This window comes from Meles meles, chromosome 2, assembly GCF_922984935.1.
Source record: "Meles meles chromosome 2, mMelMel3.1 paternal haplotype, whole genome shotgun sequence".
Taxonomy (NCBI): Eukaryota; Metazoa; Chordata; class Mammalia; order Carnivora; family Mustelidae; genus Meles; species Meles meles.
Window position 1 is genome coordinate 143,238,297 of NC_060067.1, and position 20,627 is coordinate 143,258,923.

Sequence of the window (20,627 nt, forward strand, 5' to 3'; positions counted from 1 at the left end):
CTGGCAGGGAAAACAGAGAAAATAATTTAGTGGACTTGGAGGCTCAGATGTCAAGTTCACTGACTTCAGCTGAAAAGGTTAACCGAGGTACAAAATCCCGGCCAGATTTCTTAGCTTTGGATCTCCGCACCACCTGCTCTCTCTCAAACTCGCCCCGCCACAAGCCTCCCCAAATCCCCGCTAGGAGGAGTCACACCTCCCGACCCAGAACCCTCCCACTCTCTCCTCTATTTCTCCTTCCCTCCCCTTTCCGACAGGGTTCCGGCAGCCCTGGAGTCGCAATGCTCACCGGGAATAGTAGTCTTCCGGTGTGAGCTTAAGGCGCTTTATTCGTTTTTTAGAACTATGCTTCCCACAGAGCCTTGCGGAAGGAGACTGTGTCACCTGACCAGGAGCCAGGAGAAGCAATGGCGGCGCCCATGCTGCGCTGGTGGTGTCTTGGAAGGCGTTGGGTTTTAGCCTGCATTGACTGCGATTCTCGCCACGGAAGAGGGCCCGCGATTGGGTTCACGTCCAGCAGGAAAAGGGGACAGAGCTCCGTGGCTCAGCAGCCCCTCATCACCTCCCAGAAGTCAAGGAAAGGGTATATTATTTTATACCATTACTGCCCATTTAAGCGTGAGGTGGAACTGCGAGACTGGGGAGGTGAAAGCCACTACAACCCAGCTTCTGTCCAGAAGTTTTGATGAGCGGGGGGCGGGGTGGGGAGGGGGGAAGTTGTACTATAACTTTCAGCCCTGAAACCTAAACGAAAGCACAAAACTAGCCCTTTATTAGCCCTTCCTCCACACGTAAAACACTCTTCGAACAGTAGGCATATATGGGGAATTCTCTAATGTAAAACTGCACACAAAAGAGTGGATTCAGTAACCATACTAATGGCACTAGCGGAGGGGTCGGTGACACCAGAAGGCGGGATCTTATTTAGCTGACATTTATTTAGCGCTACTGTGGGACAGCAGTGTTCTAAAACTAGAAAGGGAGCCTCTTTACCTGCAAGCTCAGGGTGGTGGTGGCTTAATGTCATTATTCAGAAAACACCACACGTCTGTTGCGGCGCTTCATGTTGTACGTGTTTCTAGACCTAGGAGGATGCCGTCAATACAAGAGATCTTTCCTCTAGAGAGTTTTGCTTATTTTGTTGGATAGTCTCTCAACAGCTGTTTATACTTTATAAGACTTAAATACTGTCTTTTTAAATACAGAAACAGAAGGCACGTGTTTAGTAATCACTTTAGCCTTTGAGATAGTTAGGTTGGCATTATTTTTGCTTTTCTGTTGGAGCAACAGAGGGAAAATGTCCAGAACCATTCAGCTTCTATTCCTTTCATAAATTGGATCGTCTGACTGTAAATGGAAAGTATTTTTTTCTCTCATGTAACGAAACTGCAAAAACAGTTTTGAGTGATGTTTTAGTGAATGTAGAATTTCTGATGAGTTCATTTAATTCCTCTCAATTGCCAGCGGTGCTTCCAAACTTTAAAGAGAAGGAATTAATCTTCTTACAGCACTATAGATATAAAACTTCATGTGTTGAAATAATTGGAACAAAACCCAGCACATGTAAACAAAAATCTAAGTAATACAGAAAATTGCTTGGGAGAAGAGCAAGATAGGAACAAGGTGTAGAGGGAGTGTGTGTAAACAGGCATTGTCCAGGATACATGGTTTCAGAAGGAATAAGCACACTTACACAAACCTAGAGAAAACTGTGCATTCATACAGACCGAACAGGGTAGGAGATGTTATTATAGCATTTAGCAACTTCTTAGATTTGATAGCAATCAAGCATAAACAGAGGAAACTGAAACTGTAGGGAATTGAAAGTGATTTGGGGGACCAAAAAAAAAAAAAAAAGCCACATCTAATAGTTTAATGTTTTCATTTGCCCCAAATCCCAGGAAGAGTATGATTTAGTGATGATCTGTTATATCTGTGTCACTCTGATCATTTTACGTGCAAACCATTGTTATTTAAAATGAGTTCAAAACATGATGGAAAATACCCCTTCCTTTCTAAGTGAGATATACAACTATTCACCATTATTTCTCCAGTAGTAGAAGCATGATGTTTATGTTAATTCTAAAAATGTTTATAAGATAAGCTTTCATTTACTGAGTTATTAATTGATAAAGGACAGTTAATCTAGAAAATGCTGCTTTTCCCTGGAGTCAGCCAAGCAGACATCACCTGATAGCCATTTCTAAATTGTTACAGAATGCCATATTTTTCCTTCATCACCTTCCTCTTTATACAGTGAGCTCTTCCTATGCCGTGTTGTAAATGAATTTTATTTTGCTGGTCTTCTAGATGTTCATCATGAGTTGCTTTTGATTAAATCATCAATACAATATGACCTTTTTAAACGTAAGAACCTTAAATCTTAATAAGTTAAAAACAAATAGCAAATTAACATGTGTGGTTTAGGGTCGTAGAAATTCATGCATAGTGATGGCTCTAACTACTTCTTAATGATTCTTTCTTTCTTTTTAGTGAACATGAATGGGCAGCTGTGGTAGGTTTGGAAATTCATGCCCAGATCTCTTCCAACTCTAAACTCTTCTCTGGATCTCGAGTCCACTTTGCAGCACCTCCAAATTCTTTGGTATCTTTCTTTGATGCATCTCTGCCTGGAACTCTGCCGGTAAGGTTTTTATTTAATCATATTTTCGTTAGAAAATGTTTGTTTTATTGGACATAGATATTGATTTTGTGGTTTTCACATCTTGGCACAACTCTTAGAAAGTACTTGTTTAAGGAATTTTGGGTGAAGTAGGATGAACTAAATGTTTTCTAAAACCCATCTCTGTAATCTGTTTCTAAGTCTGAACATCATCCATTTGTTCATATATGTATTCACTCATTTCACACACATTTTAAAATGTCTACAAAATACCAGACACCATGCCATGAACTAGAACATGAAGATGAGTGACAATCCTTGCCTTTGAGGGGTTTAAAGACTAGGTAGGGAGAAATGTCTTATATTTTAAGTGTCTACTTATAAACAAATAGAATACTGTGTGATTACAGCCGTGAAGGTGATGTGTAGGCATGGTTTTGCAATCCAAAGGAGGGACACCTAAGTCTGTAAGAGAAGGATTCTTGTGAGAAATTGAGGTCTGGGTATGGTTGGAAAACTTGTTGAAAGAGGCAGTGTCTGAGTTATCTGAGAAGTCAGAGAGGAGTTAGGCAGATAAATGAAGAAGGAGGAGGAGTCTAGCCACAGGAAATAGCACATGATGCGTGATATTACAGTGTCAGATCAGAAATGATTGTGGTTATTGAAAATGAAGTGGTCAGTAATGGAGAGAAAAAGTCAGCCACAATATGCATTGAGTTAAGTGCTCATTTATCTGCTCATTTTTACTTAAACCCAAGGAATGACTAGGTCCAGTGTACTTATCAGCAAGATTGCTATCATATAATTTCATATAGTTGGCTGGATTTTGAAGAAAAGGATGGAAGGAACAATGTGAATATTTGTGGCAATAAATAAATCATAGTCTGTCCAGGCCATATAACATCGACTGGGTGTGGGATTTCCTGGCATCCTTGGAAGTAATGTGTATAGATGGTGGTGATCGGAAGGGGGAGGAGGAGCTGTCATGGGTGACTTCCACACTCTTTAACTTTTAAATACAAGTGAAAACTGGTTGATTTGGCCATCGGCAGACTTGCAGAGGCAGAGATTAATTTTTCTCAGAGTCACCCAGAGTAGAAGGTTATGGGCAGTGCCTCCAATGTGTCTGCCATACCCAGGGCTTTGGTTATGTTGGGACAGTGTCTTTATCTTGGAACTTCCTTCTTACCTGTGCTTTCTGTTGTGGAGGACTCCCATCCCTGCAGACCCTATCCAGGGTCACCTTTGATTTGTTTGTGAGTCTTTCTGGGGGAAAGACAAAGAGCTGTCTATCCCTCCCTCCTTCTGGCTTAGAGTATCTATCTTGGAGAAATCATTTTTGTTTGGGGACAGTTTTTCAATTACAAATGCATGAGTTCTTTTTTGGGCAGAGATGCAGACAGAGTAGAAATGGAGTAATATCTATTCAGACAAGTGAAATGGAAAGCAATTCATCACAACACCTCCTTTTTTCCTTCTGAGTTCAAATCATTTTTTTCCCCCACATGGTACTTCTTTATCAAGAGACTATATGTAATCTCTGAGTTCCTTCTGGATTTTTCCAGCTAAGTATTTATTACAGTTCACATTGGAAATAGATCTATTTGCAGATAGGCATGTTTTCCATAAATAGGTTCTTCAGTTGTGGCTAATTGTGGTCAAATATTACAGACAATTCAAAACAGCTAAAATGTCAACATACTTTGAAAGACTTCGAAGAATCTGCTTGCCCAGTGATGAGCATAGTAGTAAAACAGTGAAGGTGTTTGGGACATTTAGCATTGAGAGCTTGGCTAATACTAATTAAATGATAGTCATAGTCTAGAAATCCAGTTTTGCTTGAGGTAGGATTTGTTTTTTCTCTTTAGAGCTTACCACATACATGATTTAAAGAGCCTATTGGGTTATTCTCTTGACAGAGCTAATCTGCCTCTTCTTCTAAAATGTTTCTGTCTTTAAAAGACAGGGTGGCTTAGTCAGTTAATCGTCTGCTTTCAGCTCAGGTCATGATCCCAGGATCCTGGGATCAAGACCCATACCAGGCTCTTTGTTCAGCAGGGAGCCTGCTTCTCCCTCTGCCTACCACTCCCCCTGTGCACGCTCTCTCTCTCTCTCTCTGACAAGTAAATAAATAAAATCTTTTTTTAAAAAGACCTATGTTTAGTATGTAAGCAAATTTATACCAAAAATACCAGAATAAAACATTGTCACTCCCATAGCACTTAAAAACCCTGTGATTTACCTATGCAAATGCATTGAAACATTTAGACAGTTGCCCTTCTCTAAGCTCCTGGGTGTGTGGTCTTCTGACTCTGCATCTTGGTTGTTTTTGTACAAAAAAATGGTGACCATTTGTCAGATACGCTGATAAGGAGATAGAAAAAGGCTGCCAAAAGAATTTAGGTTATAGTGTAAAGTCTTTTTATGGAGATCACATTCATTTGCTCTGCTGGCCCATTAAAGAGAAATTACGATAATGGGTATCTTTCTGTAGGCATTTGATTCTCACCCTCTTGACTGCGTCTTCATTCACTCAGCTGACAATTATTGGATGCCTGCTGTGTACTAGCCATCATACAAGCTCTAGTGACACACCTTTGAACAAGATAAAAAATAGACAAGGCTCTTGTCCTCATGAAGCATGGACAAGTAAGCAGGCACTTGCGGTACCTTTTAACAAACACACTGGGAGTTAGAATACAGAATAAGTGCTTGAGGAGCACATAGGACGGCATCCAACACATAGACAGAATTGGCACAATTGGCCAAATAAAAGTGAATAGGATGGGGCGCCTAGGTGGCTCAACTGGTTAAGCAACTGCCTTCCGCTCAGGTCATAATCCCAGAGACCCAGGATCGAGGCCTGCATCGGGCTCCCAGCTCCATGGGGAGTCTGCTACTCCCTCTGACCTTCTTCCCTCTCAAACTCTCTCTCACTCTCTCTCTCAAATAAACAAATAAAATCTTTAAGGGGCGCCTGGGTGGCTCAGTGGCTTAAGCCGCTGCCTTCGGCTCAGGTCATGATCTCAGGGTCCTGGGATCGAGCCCCGCATCGGGCTCTCTGCTCCGCGGGGAGCCTGCTCCCTCCTCTCTCTCTGCCTGCCTCTCTGCCTACTTGTGATCTCTCTCTATCTGTCAAATAAATAAATAAAATCTTTAAAATCTTTAAAAAAAAAGTGGGGGGGTGGGGGGAAGAGGATGTATGAAGACCAGAGGAGAAACAGGACATGGCTTGCTCCAGGAACTGAAGGAAGTTCCATGCACGGTAGCTTAGAACTTGAGTATGGCAAGGGAAGAGGTGAGGCTGGCATGGCAGGTATAATCTGTACCAGTATAACCCCATGTGCAAGGAGGTAAGAAGAGGTGAGGACAGTACAGGGTCAGCAAGTCCAACAAAGGGAGTGTTTTGAGAAGGAGGGAGTATAGTGGTGTCACATGTTCCTGAGAGGTCAAATAAGGTGAGGATGGGACTATTGCATTTATCAACAGGACTGTCCCTTGTCCTTTGAACAGCTTCAGTGGAGTAATGGGAGTAGAAGGTACATGGTAGTAGATTGAGAGATACAGGGAGCTTATGGAAGAGGTGAGAGAGTATGGGCAACTGTTTTAGGAGGGTTGGCTCTGAAGGAAAAGTGAATGCAAGAGGTGAAAGGAGACATGGAATCAAGAGGAACTTTTTTTTTTTTTTAAGATTTTATTTATTTATTTGACAGAGAGAGAGAGATCACAGGTAAGCAGAGAGGCAGGCAGAGAGAGAGGGGAAGCAGTCTCCCTGCTGAGTAGAGAGCCCGATGCAGGGCTCGATCCCAGGACCCTGAGATCATGACCTGAGCTGAAGGCAGAGGCTTTAACACCCTGAGCCACCCAGGTGCCTCAAGAAGAACATTTTTATTAGTCCCATTTTCTTTAATATTGGAGAGATCTGAGAATGCTTAAATACCTATTACTTACAGTCAACAATAAGATATACTCTTAAAAATGTGTAAAGAAGGGAAATCTCATGACAGGTGTTCTTACTGCAATAAAATAAAGTTTTTAAAAATACTGATGAGGAACCAATGAAGAGGGGGAGTTAAAGACAGTTAAGGAGCTTGAACGTGCGTATTTTAATATGTCTTTCTCACTACCCCAAAGAAACCCCACTGAAATTTTAGTAAAAGAATTTAATAGTTACAAAACCTGCATGAGAATGGGAGACCAGAGTGCATGAGAGATGGTAGATGGAAGAGGGCTGACTTAGCAGAGCAGAGTTAACTATAAAGGGACAGAAAGCCTACAGAAAGACCCACTAGTGAGAAATGAGATGTCATGCCCTGCGTAGCCCCAGAAAGGGTCCGGATATGGGATCCTTGGGTTTTGCAGAAGGCCAGGGAGGTGGAAACAAGGGATTAATTCAGAGTCTGGATGCAGAGCAGTTAGACTTCAGGTCCTCTCCTTGACCCACTGCCTCTGCCCCACTCCGATAGGAATCTGTAGTTTGGAGAGAAATGCAGCTGGTGGCACACTCCTCCTGGGGACCTCAGGCAGAGCAAAGGCTCTGGTGTCAGATGGTGTCTGCACTGCCGACCCTGTAGGGCCTGCCCAGTGCTTTTCTCCACCCTGTTGGAGAAGCTCAAATGACCTAGTATTGCCTTCTCTCCTCTTCCTCTCCTCCAAGCAGGAATCTGCAGGGATTTGTTTGGAGATTACACGTCCCTGGAGGGAAGAACTTCAGATACTGACACCTGGGAGGGGGGGGTGGTCTCTAAAAACAAACAAACGAACAAACAAACTGCCGGGCTACCTGATTGTCCTGGAATGCAGGCCATCAGTCAACAAGTCCTGGATGTTACATAGACCTTTAAATCAGCATTTGAGTACCTTACTTCAAAATAGAAACCAATGGCCAAAAATCACTAGACCTTTGAGGAAGTTCTCCAACCTAATGGACAGGGCCCAGAATTAAAAGACTAAAAAAGAAATAAGTAACAGATAATGCACAGGGGTAAAAGAATACTTTAAAAATAAAAGCTTTTATAAATATTCTCAGATAAGAGAAGGCAGTGACGTTGAGATACTTTTAAAATACCTGAGATACTTTTAAAAATAAAGAATCAGAACAAAAGGCTCTCAGAAATTAAAATTATGATAGCAAAAAAAAAAAAAAAAAAAAAGAATCCAGGAGCGTTAGACAATAAAGTTAAGAAAATCTTCCAGAAAGTGTAACACATATACAGTGAATTGGACAGTAGGAGATAAAATGAGAAAATAAGAGACTCAGTGTGGGATGTACAACATCTGATTCACAGGACTTCCAGAAGACAGAAGAGAGGAAGCTATCAAACAACACAAATTAATTTTCCAGAACTGAAGGACCTGCATCTCCAAATGGGAAGGGCTTGCCAAGGACCCAGTGCAAGGAATAAAAATAGTCTCCCATACGGGCACGTGATCATGAAGTGTAGGAAAGCCAGGGATAGAGATAAGATACTGGAACAAAGAAGAAAAGAGAGGTCACATGCAAAGGACTGGGAATCAGAAAGTCACTGGATTTCTTAAAAAGCAGCACTTAAAGCTGGAAGAGAAGAAAAGAGTGCCTTAAAAATCTTAGGAGAAAAAAAAAATGAGTCTAATTTAGAAGTCTGTATCCAGCACTATAAATTAAGTGTGACAGTAGAATAATGCTATTTTCAGACAGTCGGGTTCTCAGAAAATTGGCCTTTCACTATCATCAGAACCTGCTGGAGTGACAGAGAGGTTCCAGATTGCCAGGTCTGCAACCGGCCCAGGGAATCTGGTGGGAAAGAGGGTGGGCGGCTCCAAAACAGATAGGTTTCAAGATAAAAAAAAAAGTGTGGGGTAGTGGAAATAGCAGATACCTAATGTTTGTGTAGGCACAAGATTTTACATATACACTGGCATCTTTGAGAATAATAAGCAATAGTTTTTAAAATATGAAGCAAATGATGAAATGAAGCCACATCAACTCCAGAAAAACAAAATGTTCAAGGAAGGAAATGTAATCATAGTATACTTAACAGCTCAGCAGAGAAACTTATTTACTTAATAATAATAGTAGAAGAACCAACTCTGACTTAACTAGGATATTGGGAAATAAAAGAATAAATTCTCATCTGCCGTAATCAGAAGTTACATTCTACATTGACACAATGGACAGAAAAAAGTAGTGTAAGAATGTGCTCTAGGAACATTTTTGGCCATAGATTAGGGGAGGCCTCCTTCGCCTTTTCAGGCCCGAAGTTGTTTTGTTTTGTTTTGTTTTAATTTTTAAAATTAAGGCAATGAGTGAAAGATTTAGAGCTCTCAAGAGAAAGATTATTAGTCAAAAGTGTTTTCAATGAAGTTTTAAAAAATCTTATGTAAAGGTAATATTAAGTAATCAAATATTACCTCTACTGTTTTCTCAGCCTTCTCTGCTGAGACTTTGTTCCCAAAGTCCTAATAGTGATGGACTCCCCACACCACCCCCCTGCCACAAATCCCACCTGCACCGTGCTCTTAGGAGGAATAGGCTCCTGCACATTCTAGATTATTCATACGTGTAGTCGGAGTACCTGCTTCCCTGGGGGTGAAGTGACCTACCTACGAGATGACTTTGTAGACTTTAATGTTACTCACCTTATCATGGGGTTGCACTTAAGGATGGCGTATTTTATTCTTGAATAGAAATAGAATACAGTAGCAAGTATGGGTAAATTCTTATGAGACAGAGTAAGGTAGAAAAAATATTGCAAAATATCTTGCCTTACAACTTCTTTAAATTGTCTCTTGGGAATGGAATGGGCCAAGTCTTGGTGTTCTGTGTTCTAAAACAAGAACGCGTCATTGGAACAGCTCTCAACTCTGTCTCCCCCTGCCCCCACCCGATTAAGGAAGGATTGTCACATGGCAAATGGCCAGCCGCCTTGGCCAGCAGGTGATGGATTTTCCAAAGGTCCCCTGGCACTGCATATTACTTAAAAATAGGAAGATAAATATGACAGGACAGCTCAAAGATCTGAAGATAGTTGCTGCCAGGGAACAGGGCTGGCAGGTGAGGGGGGCAGGAACTGCTGGTTTTCATTATCAATGATTTCAGAATACCTGCCTGCAATAAAAGTTAAACAATCGAAAGTTAGCCTTAAAGGAGTACCATAGAGAAGAGGAGATTATTGATAGAGTCAGGTTCCTGAGAAAACAAGAGGTATCCTCAGGGCACTAGGAGAAAGACAGCTTTCCTTCTGTAATCTCAGGGAAGATGTGTCCTTCCAACCCATGGGTAAAGGCGTCCTTTTAAGCTGGGGTGTGGAAGGCTGAGGAAACTCCCATCTGGTTTTTTGGTTTTTTCCTTTCATAGCAAACACTGTTTCTGACATCTCTCCTTTTTGGAGCTCTTTCTCGCCTGAGTCAATATCCCTCACATTCTGGGTGAGGCACTCTTTTTTTTTTTTTTTTTTTAAAGGTTTTATTTATTTATTTGACAGAGAGAGAGAGAGAGAGAGATCACAAGTAGAGAGGCAGGCAGAGAGAGAGGGGGATGCAGGCTCCCTGCTGAGTAGAGAACCCAATGTGGGGCTCGATTCCAGGACCCTGAGATCATGACCGGAGCCGAAGGCAGCGGCAGGGTGATGCACTCTTTTAGCTTTTCTGTGCCTCCAATCGTTTCTAGCTCTTGAATGATAGTACAGAATTCTATGCTGACAGTTATTTCCCCTCAGCATCCTGAAGACATGATTCCATTGTCCTCAGGCCTCTGTTATTGCTGATGAGAAGGTTGCATCCTTTGTAAGTAATCTGATTTTTCTCTCTGATAGCTTTAGCCAGGGCATGTCTAGGTGTGGATTTGTTATTATGTATTCTGCTCAGTACCCAGTATGATTTTTCCAGCTGAAGACTCTATCCTGGATTGCGGTGGTTTGTCTGTGGGACGAATTCATGGCAGCCTCTACCAGGGCCCTTTGGGCTTTAATAAATGAATCATTTCTATATTACTTTCACTCAGCTCAGATAGTGCCAACATTCAAGCCCCACACCTAAGCCAGGTACAGGGCAAGGGGATCTGATTTCTCAAGACTCTCCTTTCGCCTTGGGTTTCAGGCGGGTCATACTCCTCCCTATCACCTCGTCCGGTTGGTGGCAGAATTTTTGACTGGACCCAGATTTTGTGCTTCCCAGCTTCGGGCCCCTGTTGTCTCATAGCCTCAACTTTTGTTCCTGGGGGGCCTTAAATCGCCAATGTCTGGTGTCCTCTCAGCCTGGTTAACAATAATGATAGTGGTAAAATCAACTAACATGAGTGCTTGCTATGTAGCAGGCACTGTTCTAGGCGTTTTCTTTGTATGCGTTGACTTATTTTATTTATTTTTAAAAGATTTTATTTATTTATTTGAGAGAGAGCAGGAGAGTGAGCATGAGAGAGAGAAAGCAAGTGCCAGTGGAAAAAGAGGGCGAGGGAGAAGCAGACTGCCCACTGAGCAGGGAGCCTGATGCGGAACTCAATCCCAGGACCTTAGTATCATGACCTGAGCCAAAGGCAGACGCCTAACTGACTGAGCCACCCAGGTGCTCCTAGTGTTGATTTATTTTAATCTCATGTTGACTGTATCGGGACGTTCTCGTCATCATCCCAGTTGGAAACTAAGCAGAGGAGCTGGATACAGACCCAGTAGTCTGGCTTCCAGGTTCGTACTCATAACCTCTTTGCCATCCCATCTCTTATAGTTACCCTTGGGTGATACATGGTTTTGAGCTCTTCTACTGCCACAGGCCCCAGATTTCCTTTCTCGCTTTTGAGTTTGGCTGTGTGTGTGTGTTTATAAATTTGTATGTTTATATAACTGTGTGTGTAGATGAATACTTGTTCTCACCCCCTTTCTCCCTTCCACCCCCGGTGTGTCCGTACCCCCCAGCTCTGTATCACTTAGGCTGCTATTTTGACCACTGGTTACAACCCCACTCCCATTCTGATTGATGACCCTTCTGAATGTTTCTTAGGACCACAGGCATTTTATCTTCTTATTTTACCTTTAGTTTTAGAATTATATGAAATCCCATCATAAATCTTCAGACTGAAAAGGTCATTCAGTCCATTTTCCTGCTTATAGGCAGGATTACAGCTAAACTAAGGATAGCATTCTTTGTTTTTATTAGCAGGGATTCAGCCCCGCTCATTACTTTGACCTAGTAAAACCTCTTACACTGGCACAGAATCTTCCTTGATTCATCACATAACTATAATTAAATAATTGTAATAAATGATGTCTATAAAATTTAGATAGAATCTTGGGTCATCTGCTTAGAATTTATTTCCAGTTTATCAGTGTCATTCTAATTTCTGTACTTACAGTACTTTGTACGTAAGCTACAAAATGGGAAGAAAAATAGGAAAGAAAACATTTGTTTGACAATATGTCAAAATTTACAAATCTGCATGTTTCATAATTTGCTAATGTTTCTAGTAATGGTAAGATTTCATCAAGTTTGTTGGAAATTTATGCATGTGCAAACCTGCTTGGACACACACACACACACACACACACTCACTCTCTTTATTTGAAATGCTTGTCCCCTCCTGGTGTCAGTCCCTGTGCAGGAGAAAGTGAGGAGGACTTTGTTGCCACTACTGATGCCAGCTGGTAGGTTGCTCGCTGTGGCCGGGAGATAACTACTTCTGATAATCAAGCTGCACCACAATTAGGTTAATTAGAAAGTAGTGACTCTGCTCTTGTTTTGCTTGTTTGAAAGCTCTTATCTGTCCATAACACAGAACCCCCTTGTCACTATGAATGTCTGTTGTTTCCAGAACTAGGGAAAGGGTTATTAAAGCTCTTTTCCATGCACGTATGCAAGAATATTTTCCTCTTTTCTTATGCTTGGCCTGTCTAAAAAAGCATTTGAGGTTTTACAGTATCAAAGATGTTTGGAGTTGGCTCTGGAAGCTATGGAATGAAAACTGGAACATTGATTTTACCACATTTTACCAGACTTTCTTTTATGCATGAGAGTACGTATAGTTGACCCCTGAACAACAAAGGGGTTAGAGGCACACAGTCGAAAATCCACATATAATTTTGACTCCCCAAAAAGCATCTACTAACAGCCCACTGTTGACCAGAAGCCATACTAATAACATAAATAGTCAATTAACATGTATCTTGTAGATTATATATATTATATACTGTATTTTTATAATAAAGCTTATAGAAAACATTGAGAAAATTATAAGGAAAGGAAAATACATTTATAATACTCCCCTGCTTGTACCCAAAAAAAAAAAAAAATCCGCATAAAAGTGGACCTGCACAGTACAAACCTGGTGTTGTTCAAGGGTTAACTGTATCACTCTTAATAGCAAGAAGAAGGGGCATGAAGAGGCGGAAAAATATGCTGTGAATGAATCTGATGTGATGCCTGCCCCCTGGAAACCAACAAACAATGGAGAGACCAGGCTTTATACTAGAGATTCTTATTTGAACGTGTATGCAAATTGTACTGCAAGGGATCTTGCCCCTTAAAGAAATTATAATGTGAATGCTTTGTAAAATACTTTGAGCTTAATTTATAGATTTCTTTTGACATATTTATTTAAAGTTAGCTGTCAGTAACCTAGCTCTCTGAACATAGCAGATACTGCTAGTAACTTTTGTTTTAAAGGATCCTAATGGATTTAGAAATACTTGACTAGTTCTGGAGAGCATTAGGCTGAAGTGCTTTCCTACCTCTTAATTCTAAATGTAATTATAAAAGTTGTTTGTAACTGAAAACTTCTAAGCGAAATCAAAATTCAGGAACACAGCATTAGGGAAGAGTTTAAATGCATACATTTATAATCAGATCTGTATTTACCTCTCTGTCCATTCACACTAGATGATGTTCAGTTGTTTGACTATGAGGACAAAAATGTGACAGTTTTCTATTAAAATTTTTTTCCATTTCAGTGATTTGCTTTAATGTAATCTGTAAAACTTATAATTACATTGTATTCTCAGGCTTTAATCTTACCAGTCACTCTCCAAGTCACTGATGGTTTTCCTTCATTCCTTTGTAAAGTAGCAGGTTCCAGAGGTGAGGAGTTTCTTCCTGTGACCTTTGTCCCTATGAAAGTGGTGTGTCTGTGAGCTCATACACACCAATGTGGAAAGCTTTCCTCTCAGCTCTTAAACTCTTCTGATGGCCCAGGCTTGCCTTCTGATGTCATTAACTGGCTGTCTCCTTGAACTCAGATGACTCATGATGATAAGGGACATACATGTCAGCAGGCAACATGACCTCCCCTCCCCTCACACGGGAAGCATTTGACTCCTTCTTTATCACGGATTGTTTCCCAGCTTTCCATGGATTCTCGAAAGCCTCCCTCTTTCCAATTGTTTTCACCTCCCTCACCTCTGTAGCAGTCTTGCCTGCTGTATTCCATAGAAATCTGACCATGTTAATATTAACATATCTACTTTGTATCAATATATATTTGTTTCATAAGTTGACCATCCTTTTGCATATATTGTTTATAAGGATTTTTTAAAGATTTTATTTTTTTGAGAGGGAGAGAGAGACAGAAAGAGAGAGAAAGCAAGAGCACAAGAGCAGGGGGAGGGAGAAGCAGACTCCTGGCTGAGCAGAGAGCCCGGCTCTGGGCTCAGTCCCAGGATGCTGAGATCATGACCCGAGCCAAACGCAGATGCTTAACTGACAGAGCCACCCAGGCACCCCGTTTGTAGGGGTTTTGTGTTTGATTATAAGTCTCTAAAAAGTAGTTCATGTATATGTCTTGGACCACTTGACAGGACCTTGCATACAACATGTATATAATACCCTTAATAAATATTTCTCTGTATAATTGCATACACTTATACACACACACACACACACCAGAAGTCCATATGAGAGATTGTTCTAGGCGTCTAAAACCCTTGTGATATTTTTTTTAACCTCTTTATGGGAATCTTTCCAAGATTTATTTATTTGAGAGAGAGCGTGAGCCTGCGTGTGGGAGGGAGGAGCAGAGGGAGAGGGAGAGAGTCCTCAACAGATTCCATGTTGAACCGTAAGGCTCAGCCTCACAACCTGAGCCGAAACCAAGAGTCGGTTGCTCGACTGACGGCAACACTCAGGCACCCCTTAGAGTTTATTTTTTTGGTAATCTCTATACCGAGTGTGGGGCTCAAACTCACAACACTGAGATCAAGAGGGGAATCTTCCTAAAATGAATTTTATACTTTCCCACTTTCACATAGGGTATATCGAACATACAAGCCAACTTTTTTTTCATTACTCAAGAGTTATTGACAATGTCAATTACTGCTCAGTTTTGTCAAATGATGGTGCCTTCAAGGGTTGTCAAGGTGTGTGAAGCCATCTGATCCTACAGTAAACGGCTAAATACAGCCATTCTTTTTAGATTTCCTATGACAGACATTTTCCTTGTTATTACAGTCATCTGCCCCTCACTTTTTTAAAGCTACTGTCAGTATATTTGACTCAAGGAACCCCTTTTTGTTCATTTTCCACTTCTCAATCATTACTTCCCATCTGCTCTAGTCCAGAAAGCCTGATTATCAGTTGTTAATGTAAATAACAAGGTTCCGCATAGAGACCTGTCCTGCAGTATAAAATACATGAGTGGTATGAAGCTTGTTAGCTTCTTAAAGTTATAAACAGTATGAGACTGGAATAGGAATAGATCCTGAAAATTATTCAATTTAGTCCTTTTAATTTATAGATAAGAGAACTGCTGTTGCGACTTGCCCACAGTCATGCAGTTGCTCGGTGTCCCAGTCACAGAACTCATGCTAAGCTTCCAGTCTGTACTCCGCCGCAGCTGGAGTTGCTTAGGTGCTGTATTTTGCAGGTCTGCGTATATTTCAAAACATAATGCCATTGACAGATGTATATGTAATGTTTCTGGATATGTGTTCACATGCTGATAGACACACAGGCATTGACTGTTCAGCCCTGACACTGATTATCTGCACTGTTTATTATAACATCCACTAGGTGAGAGAGCTAAATCTGGGGAGAGAGAAAAGGGGGAAAGAGTGCTGATTCAGAAGAAGAAATGGATAAAGAAAACCTAACCTAATTAGCCTGACTCTCTCCAGAACTACCATTAAGAGAGCAGCCCTAATTGCGGGCAGCTTTCAGCTTTATATGTCGCTATGCAAATAGTGATTATAATGGAACATTCTTTTAGGATCTTCGCCCTGTGTTTCATCCAGGAAAATCTTCTCTGCACTCTTCTGGTTCACAAATTCTCTGTTATATCCACTTGGTTCTTCAGCATACCCGTTGAGCTTTTTTATTTCACTGAGAGTATCTTCCATTTATAGACATTCTGTTTTTCTCTTTTAAATGTCTTCTGTTGAAAATGTCTTATTCCCCTTTTATGTGTGTTCAGGTCTTTATTTCTTTAGTAATTTTAAATCTATTTAATTTATAGTCTGTGTTCAGTAATTCTGTTACCTGAAGTTCTTGGGCTGTCTTATTCTGCTTTTTGTGTGTCTGCTGATACTGGCTAGGTGGTCTTGTGTATTTTGTAACTTTGGATTATGAAATCGTGTTTGACAGGGCTTTATTAATGGGAATCTTGGGGCTGGAGTGAGAGCCAGCGTCTCCAAAGAGCTTTTTACATTGGCTTTTGACAGGTGCTGCAGGTCTAAGCCATTCTTCATATTTCTCCCTTAGCTTGGGGACTCCTAGAGCACAGACTTAGTAAATTTGTCCCTCAAGCCTGACTAGGAGCAGACTTGTGATTAATTCTTAGGGAAAACTTTTGTGTTTTGTTTTAACCCAAAGTCTGGGCTGAGACTCTACTGAGATAGAAGCCTTATAGGAGGGAATAGAGGTTTTAACTGTGGAGCTAGGGCTGCACCCGAGGCTGTGAATGTCAGTGCTGCAGAACGGAGGAGGAAAGGCATCTTTGTACCTCTTTTGGGTTTCCTTTCCTCTGCCACCAAGTTACCTTTCCTGTCTGATTGCAGTTCTCTGTACCAGTTAAGGCTGAGATCTGTACACATCCAAGCTCGTATTGTCTATCTCTTTGTCACACACACAGATCAAGAGATTGAGCTCTTTCAAAATTTCCCCTAATTGTGCAAGAATGCACATTCTTACACATTGCCTTTATTTTTTAATTGAAGCGTAGATGATACACAATATTAGTTTCAGGTGTACAACAGTGACTGGATGTTTCTATACATTATGAAATGTCACCACAATGAGTATAATTACCACCTGTCCCCATATAAAGTTATTACAATATTATTGACTATACCCTATGCTGTACTTTACTTCTCCTGACTTACTCATTTTATAGCTGAAAGTTTGTGTCTCTTAATCCTTTTCATCTGTTTCACCCCCACCCCCACCCAGCAACCACCTGTTGTTCATTTTCTGGATCTATGACTCCCTCTGTTTTGTTTTGTTTTGTTTCACATGTAAGTGAAATCATACTGTATTTATCTTTCTCTGTCTTTACCTACCATAATACCTTCTTGGTCCATCCATGAAGTGGTAAGATTTCATTCTTTTTTATGACTGAGTAATTTTTCTGTTGGGTGTACATACCACTTCTTTATCCATTCATCATTTGATGGACACTTACATTGCTTCCCTATCTTGGTTATCGTAGTTAATGCTAACGGTGAACATAGAGGTGTGTATATCTTTTCAAATTCATATTTTCATTTCCTTCAGATAAATTCCCAGCAGTGGAGGGGCACCTGGGTGGCTCAGTCATTAAGCATCTGCCTTCAGCTCAGGTCATGATCCCAGCGTCCTTGATCGAGCTCCACATCCTGCTCCCTGCTCAGCAGGAAGCCTGCTTCTTCCTCTCCCGCTTCCCCTGCTTGTGTTCCCTCTCTCACTGTCTCTCTCTCTCTCTTTCTGTCAATAAGTAAATAAAATCTTAAAAAAAAGAAAAAATACCCAGCAGTGGAATTGTTGGATGGTATGGTAGTTTTATTTCTAATTTTGTGAGGACTCTCCATACTGTTTCCCATAGTAGCTGTACCATCTTATATTCCCACCAACAGTGCACGAGGGTTCTCTCGTCTTCGTATCCTCATCAACACTTGGTATTTCTTGTCTTTTTTCATATTAGTCATTCTGACAGGGGTGAGGTAGTATCTTATGGTTATGATTTACCTTTCCCATAAGATTAGTGATGTGGAGCATCTTTTGTGCCTGTTAGTCATCTGTATGTCTTTGGAAAAATGTCTATTCAAGTCCTCTTCCTATTTTTTAATTGGATTGTTTGTGGGGTTTTGGTGTTGAGTTGTATGAATTTTTTACATATTTTAGATATTAACTCTTATCAGATATGTCATTTGGAAATCTCCCATTCAATAGCTTACCTTTTCATTTGTTGACAGTTACCTTCACCACACAAAAGCTTTTTAGTTTGATGTAGTCTTATGCACTTATTTTTGCTTTCGTTCTTGCCTGAAGAGACAGATCCAAATATATGTGTGTGTGTGTGTGTGTGTGTGTGTGTGTGTACAGCTAAGACCAATATCTAGGAATTTACTGTTTATATTTTCTTTTAAGAGTTCTGTGGTTTCTGGGGCACCTATGTGACTCAGTCGGTTGAGCAGCTGCCTTTGGCTCAGGTCATGATCGCAGGGTCCTGGGATCAAGTCCCCCCATCTGACCCCATGCTCGACGGAGAGCTTACTTCTCCCTCTCCCTCTGGCTGCTGCTCCCCTACTTATGCTGTCTCTCTATCTCTCTGTCAAATAAATAATAAATAAAATCTTTTAAAAAGTTTTATGGTTTCAAGTCTTAAATTTAGGTCTTTTAATCCACTTGAGTTTCTTTTTGTATGTAGTGTGCAAGTGGTACATGAGGTTTTCCTATTTTCCCATCACCATTTATTATAGAGACTGTCTTTTCCCCCATTGTATATAATTGTCTCCCTTGTCATGAATTAATTGACCGTATAAGCATCGGTTTATTTCTGGACTCTCTATTCTGTTCCAGTAATCTGTTTTTATGCCAGTACTATATTGTTTAGATTACTGCAATTTTGAAGTTTAGTTTGAAATCTGGGAGCATGATACCTCCAGCTTTGTTATTCTTCTCAAGATTGCTTTGGCTGTTTGGGGTCCTTTGTGGTTCCATACAAATATTAGGATTATTTGTTCTAGTTGTTTGAAAAATATTATTGATACTTTGATAGGGATTACATTGAATCTGTAGATTGCTTTACCTGGGTAGTATGGACATTTTTTTTTAACAATATTATTTTTTAGTCCATGAGCATGGTGTATCTTTCCATTTATTTGTATCATATTCAACATCTTTCATCAGTGTCTTATAGTTTTCAGAGTACAGATCTTTCTCCTCCTTGGTTACATTTATTCCTAGGGTTGTTTTTTGTTTTTGTTTTTGTTTTTAAGTGGTTTTTTTTTTTTTTTATACAATTAGTAAATGGGTTAGTTTTCTTATATTCTTTTTCTGGTATTTCATTATTATAAAAACTCAACCAATTTCTTTATATTAATTTTGTATCCTGCAGCTGAATTTGTTTCCTAATAGTATTTTGGTGGAGTCGTTAGGGTCTTCTCTATATAGTATCCTGTGATCTACAAATAGTGACAGTTTTACTTCTTCCCTACTGATTTGGATGCCTTTTATTTCTTTTCTTGTCCAATTGCTATGACGAGGACTTCTAGTACTGTGTTGAATAAAAGGGGGCAAGAGTGGTTTTTTGTTCCTCATCTTAGGGGAAAAGCTTTTAGCTTTTGATGTTAGCTGTGGCTTTGTCTGATATAGCCTTTGTTATGTTGAAGTACATTCCCTCTATACCCATTTCATTGTGAGTTTTTATCATAAATGGATGTTGAATTTTGTTGAAATGATCATATGATTTTTGTCCTTCATTTTGTTAATGTGGTCTATCACGTTGATTGTTGTCATCTTCATATCCTTGGAATAAATCCCATTTCATTGTGTTGTATGACCTTTAAATGTATCATTGAATTTGGTTTTCTAAGATTTTTTTGAGAATTTTTGAATCTGTGTTCATGAAGGATATTGTCTTAATTTTCTTTTGTTCTTTTTTCTCTTCTTTGTTTTTTGTTTTTTTTTGTTTTTGTTTTTGGTCTGAAGATTTTTGTTTGTTTTCGTCTTTAATTTCTTCATTGACCCATTGGTTCTTTAATAGCATGTTGTTTAGTCTTCACATGTTTGCATTTTTTTCAGTTTTTTTTTTCTTGAAATTGATTTCTAGTTTCATACTGTTATGGTTGGAAAAGATGGTTGATATAATTTCAGTCTTCTTAAATTTATGAGATTTGTTTTATGGATTAATGTGATCTATTCTGGAGAATGTTCCACATGCCCTGAAAAGAATGTATATTCTGTTTGTGGATGGAATTTGCCATGTGTATCAGGTAAGTCCATCTGACCTATTGTATTGTTTAAGGCCACTGTTTCCTCATAGATTTTCTGCCTGGATGATCTGTCCACTGACATAAGTGGGTTGCTAAAGTTCCCTACTATTACTGTATTACTGTCAATTGTTCCCTTTATATGGCACTTCTACGTTGGGTGCATATATATATATATATATATATATATATATATTTACAATTGTTACATTCTCTTGTTGGATTGATCCACTTACGTAATGCTCTTCTTTGTCTTACAGTCTTTTGTTTTCAAGTCTGTTTTGTCTGGTATAAGTATTACCATCCCGACTTTCTTTTTGTTTTCATTTGTATGGACTATCTTTTTCTATCCCTTCATTTTCAGTCTATATGTTTCTTCAGTCTGAAGTGAGTCTCTTGCAGGCAACATATAAATGAGTCTTTTTTTTTTTTAATCCATTCAGTTATACTTTGTCTTTTGGTTGGAGCATTTAGTCCATTTATATTTTAAGTGATTATGGGTAGGTATGTACTTATTGCCATTATGTTAATTGTTTTCTGTTTGTTTTTGTGATTCTCTCTGTTGCTTTCTTCTTCTCATGCTCTCTTCCTTTGTAATGACTTTAGTGTTATGTTTGGGTTTCTTCCTCTTTATTTTTTGT

At 39.9% G+C, this 20,627-nt stretch overlaps 1 protein-coding gene across 2 annotated transcripts in view; it reads left to right on the top strand.

Moving 5' to 3' along the window:
- Window positions 1-407: 407 nt before the first annotated feature.
- Window positions 408-20,627, top strand: part of GATB (glutamyl-tRNA amidotransferase subunit B) — a 98,649-nt gene continuing 78,429 nt past the window's right edge. The window contains exons 1-2 of one of the 2 annotated variants that reach the window (XM_045993536.1): window positions 408-583; window positions 2,494-2,644. In XM_045993536.1, the coding sequence (XP_045849492.1) occupies window positions 408-583; window positions 2,494-2,644 (327 nt within the window). The remainder of the gene's footprint in view (window positions 584-2,493; window positions 2,645-20,627) is intronic. The other variant, XM_045993544.1, reaches the window with a different exon arrangement.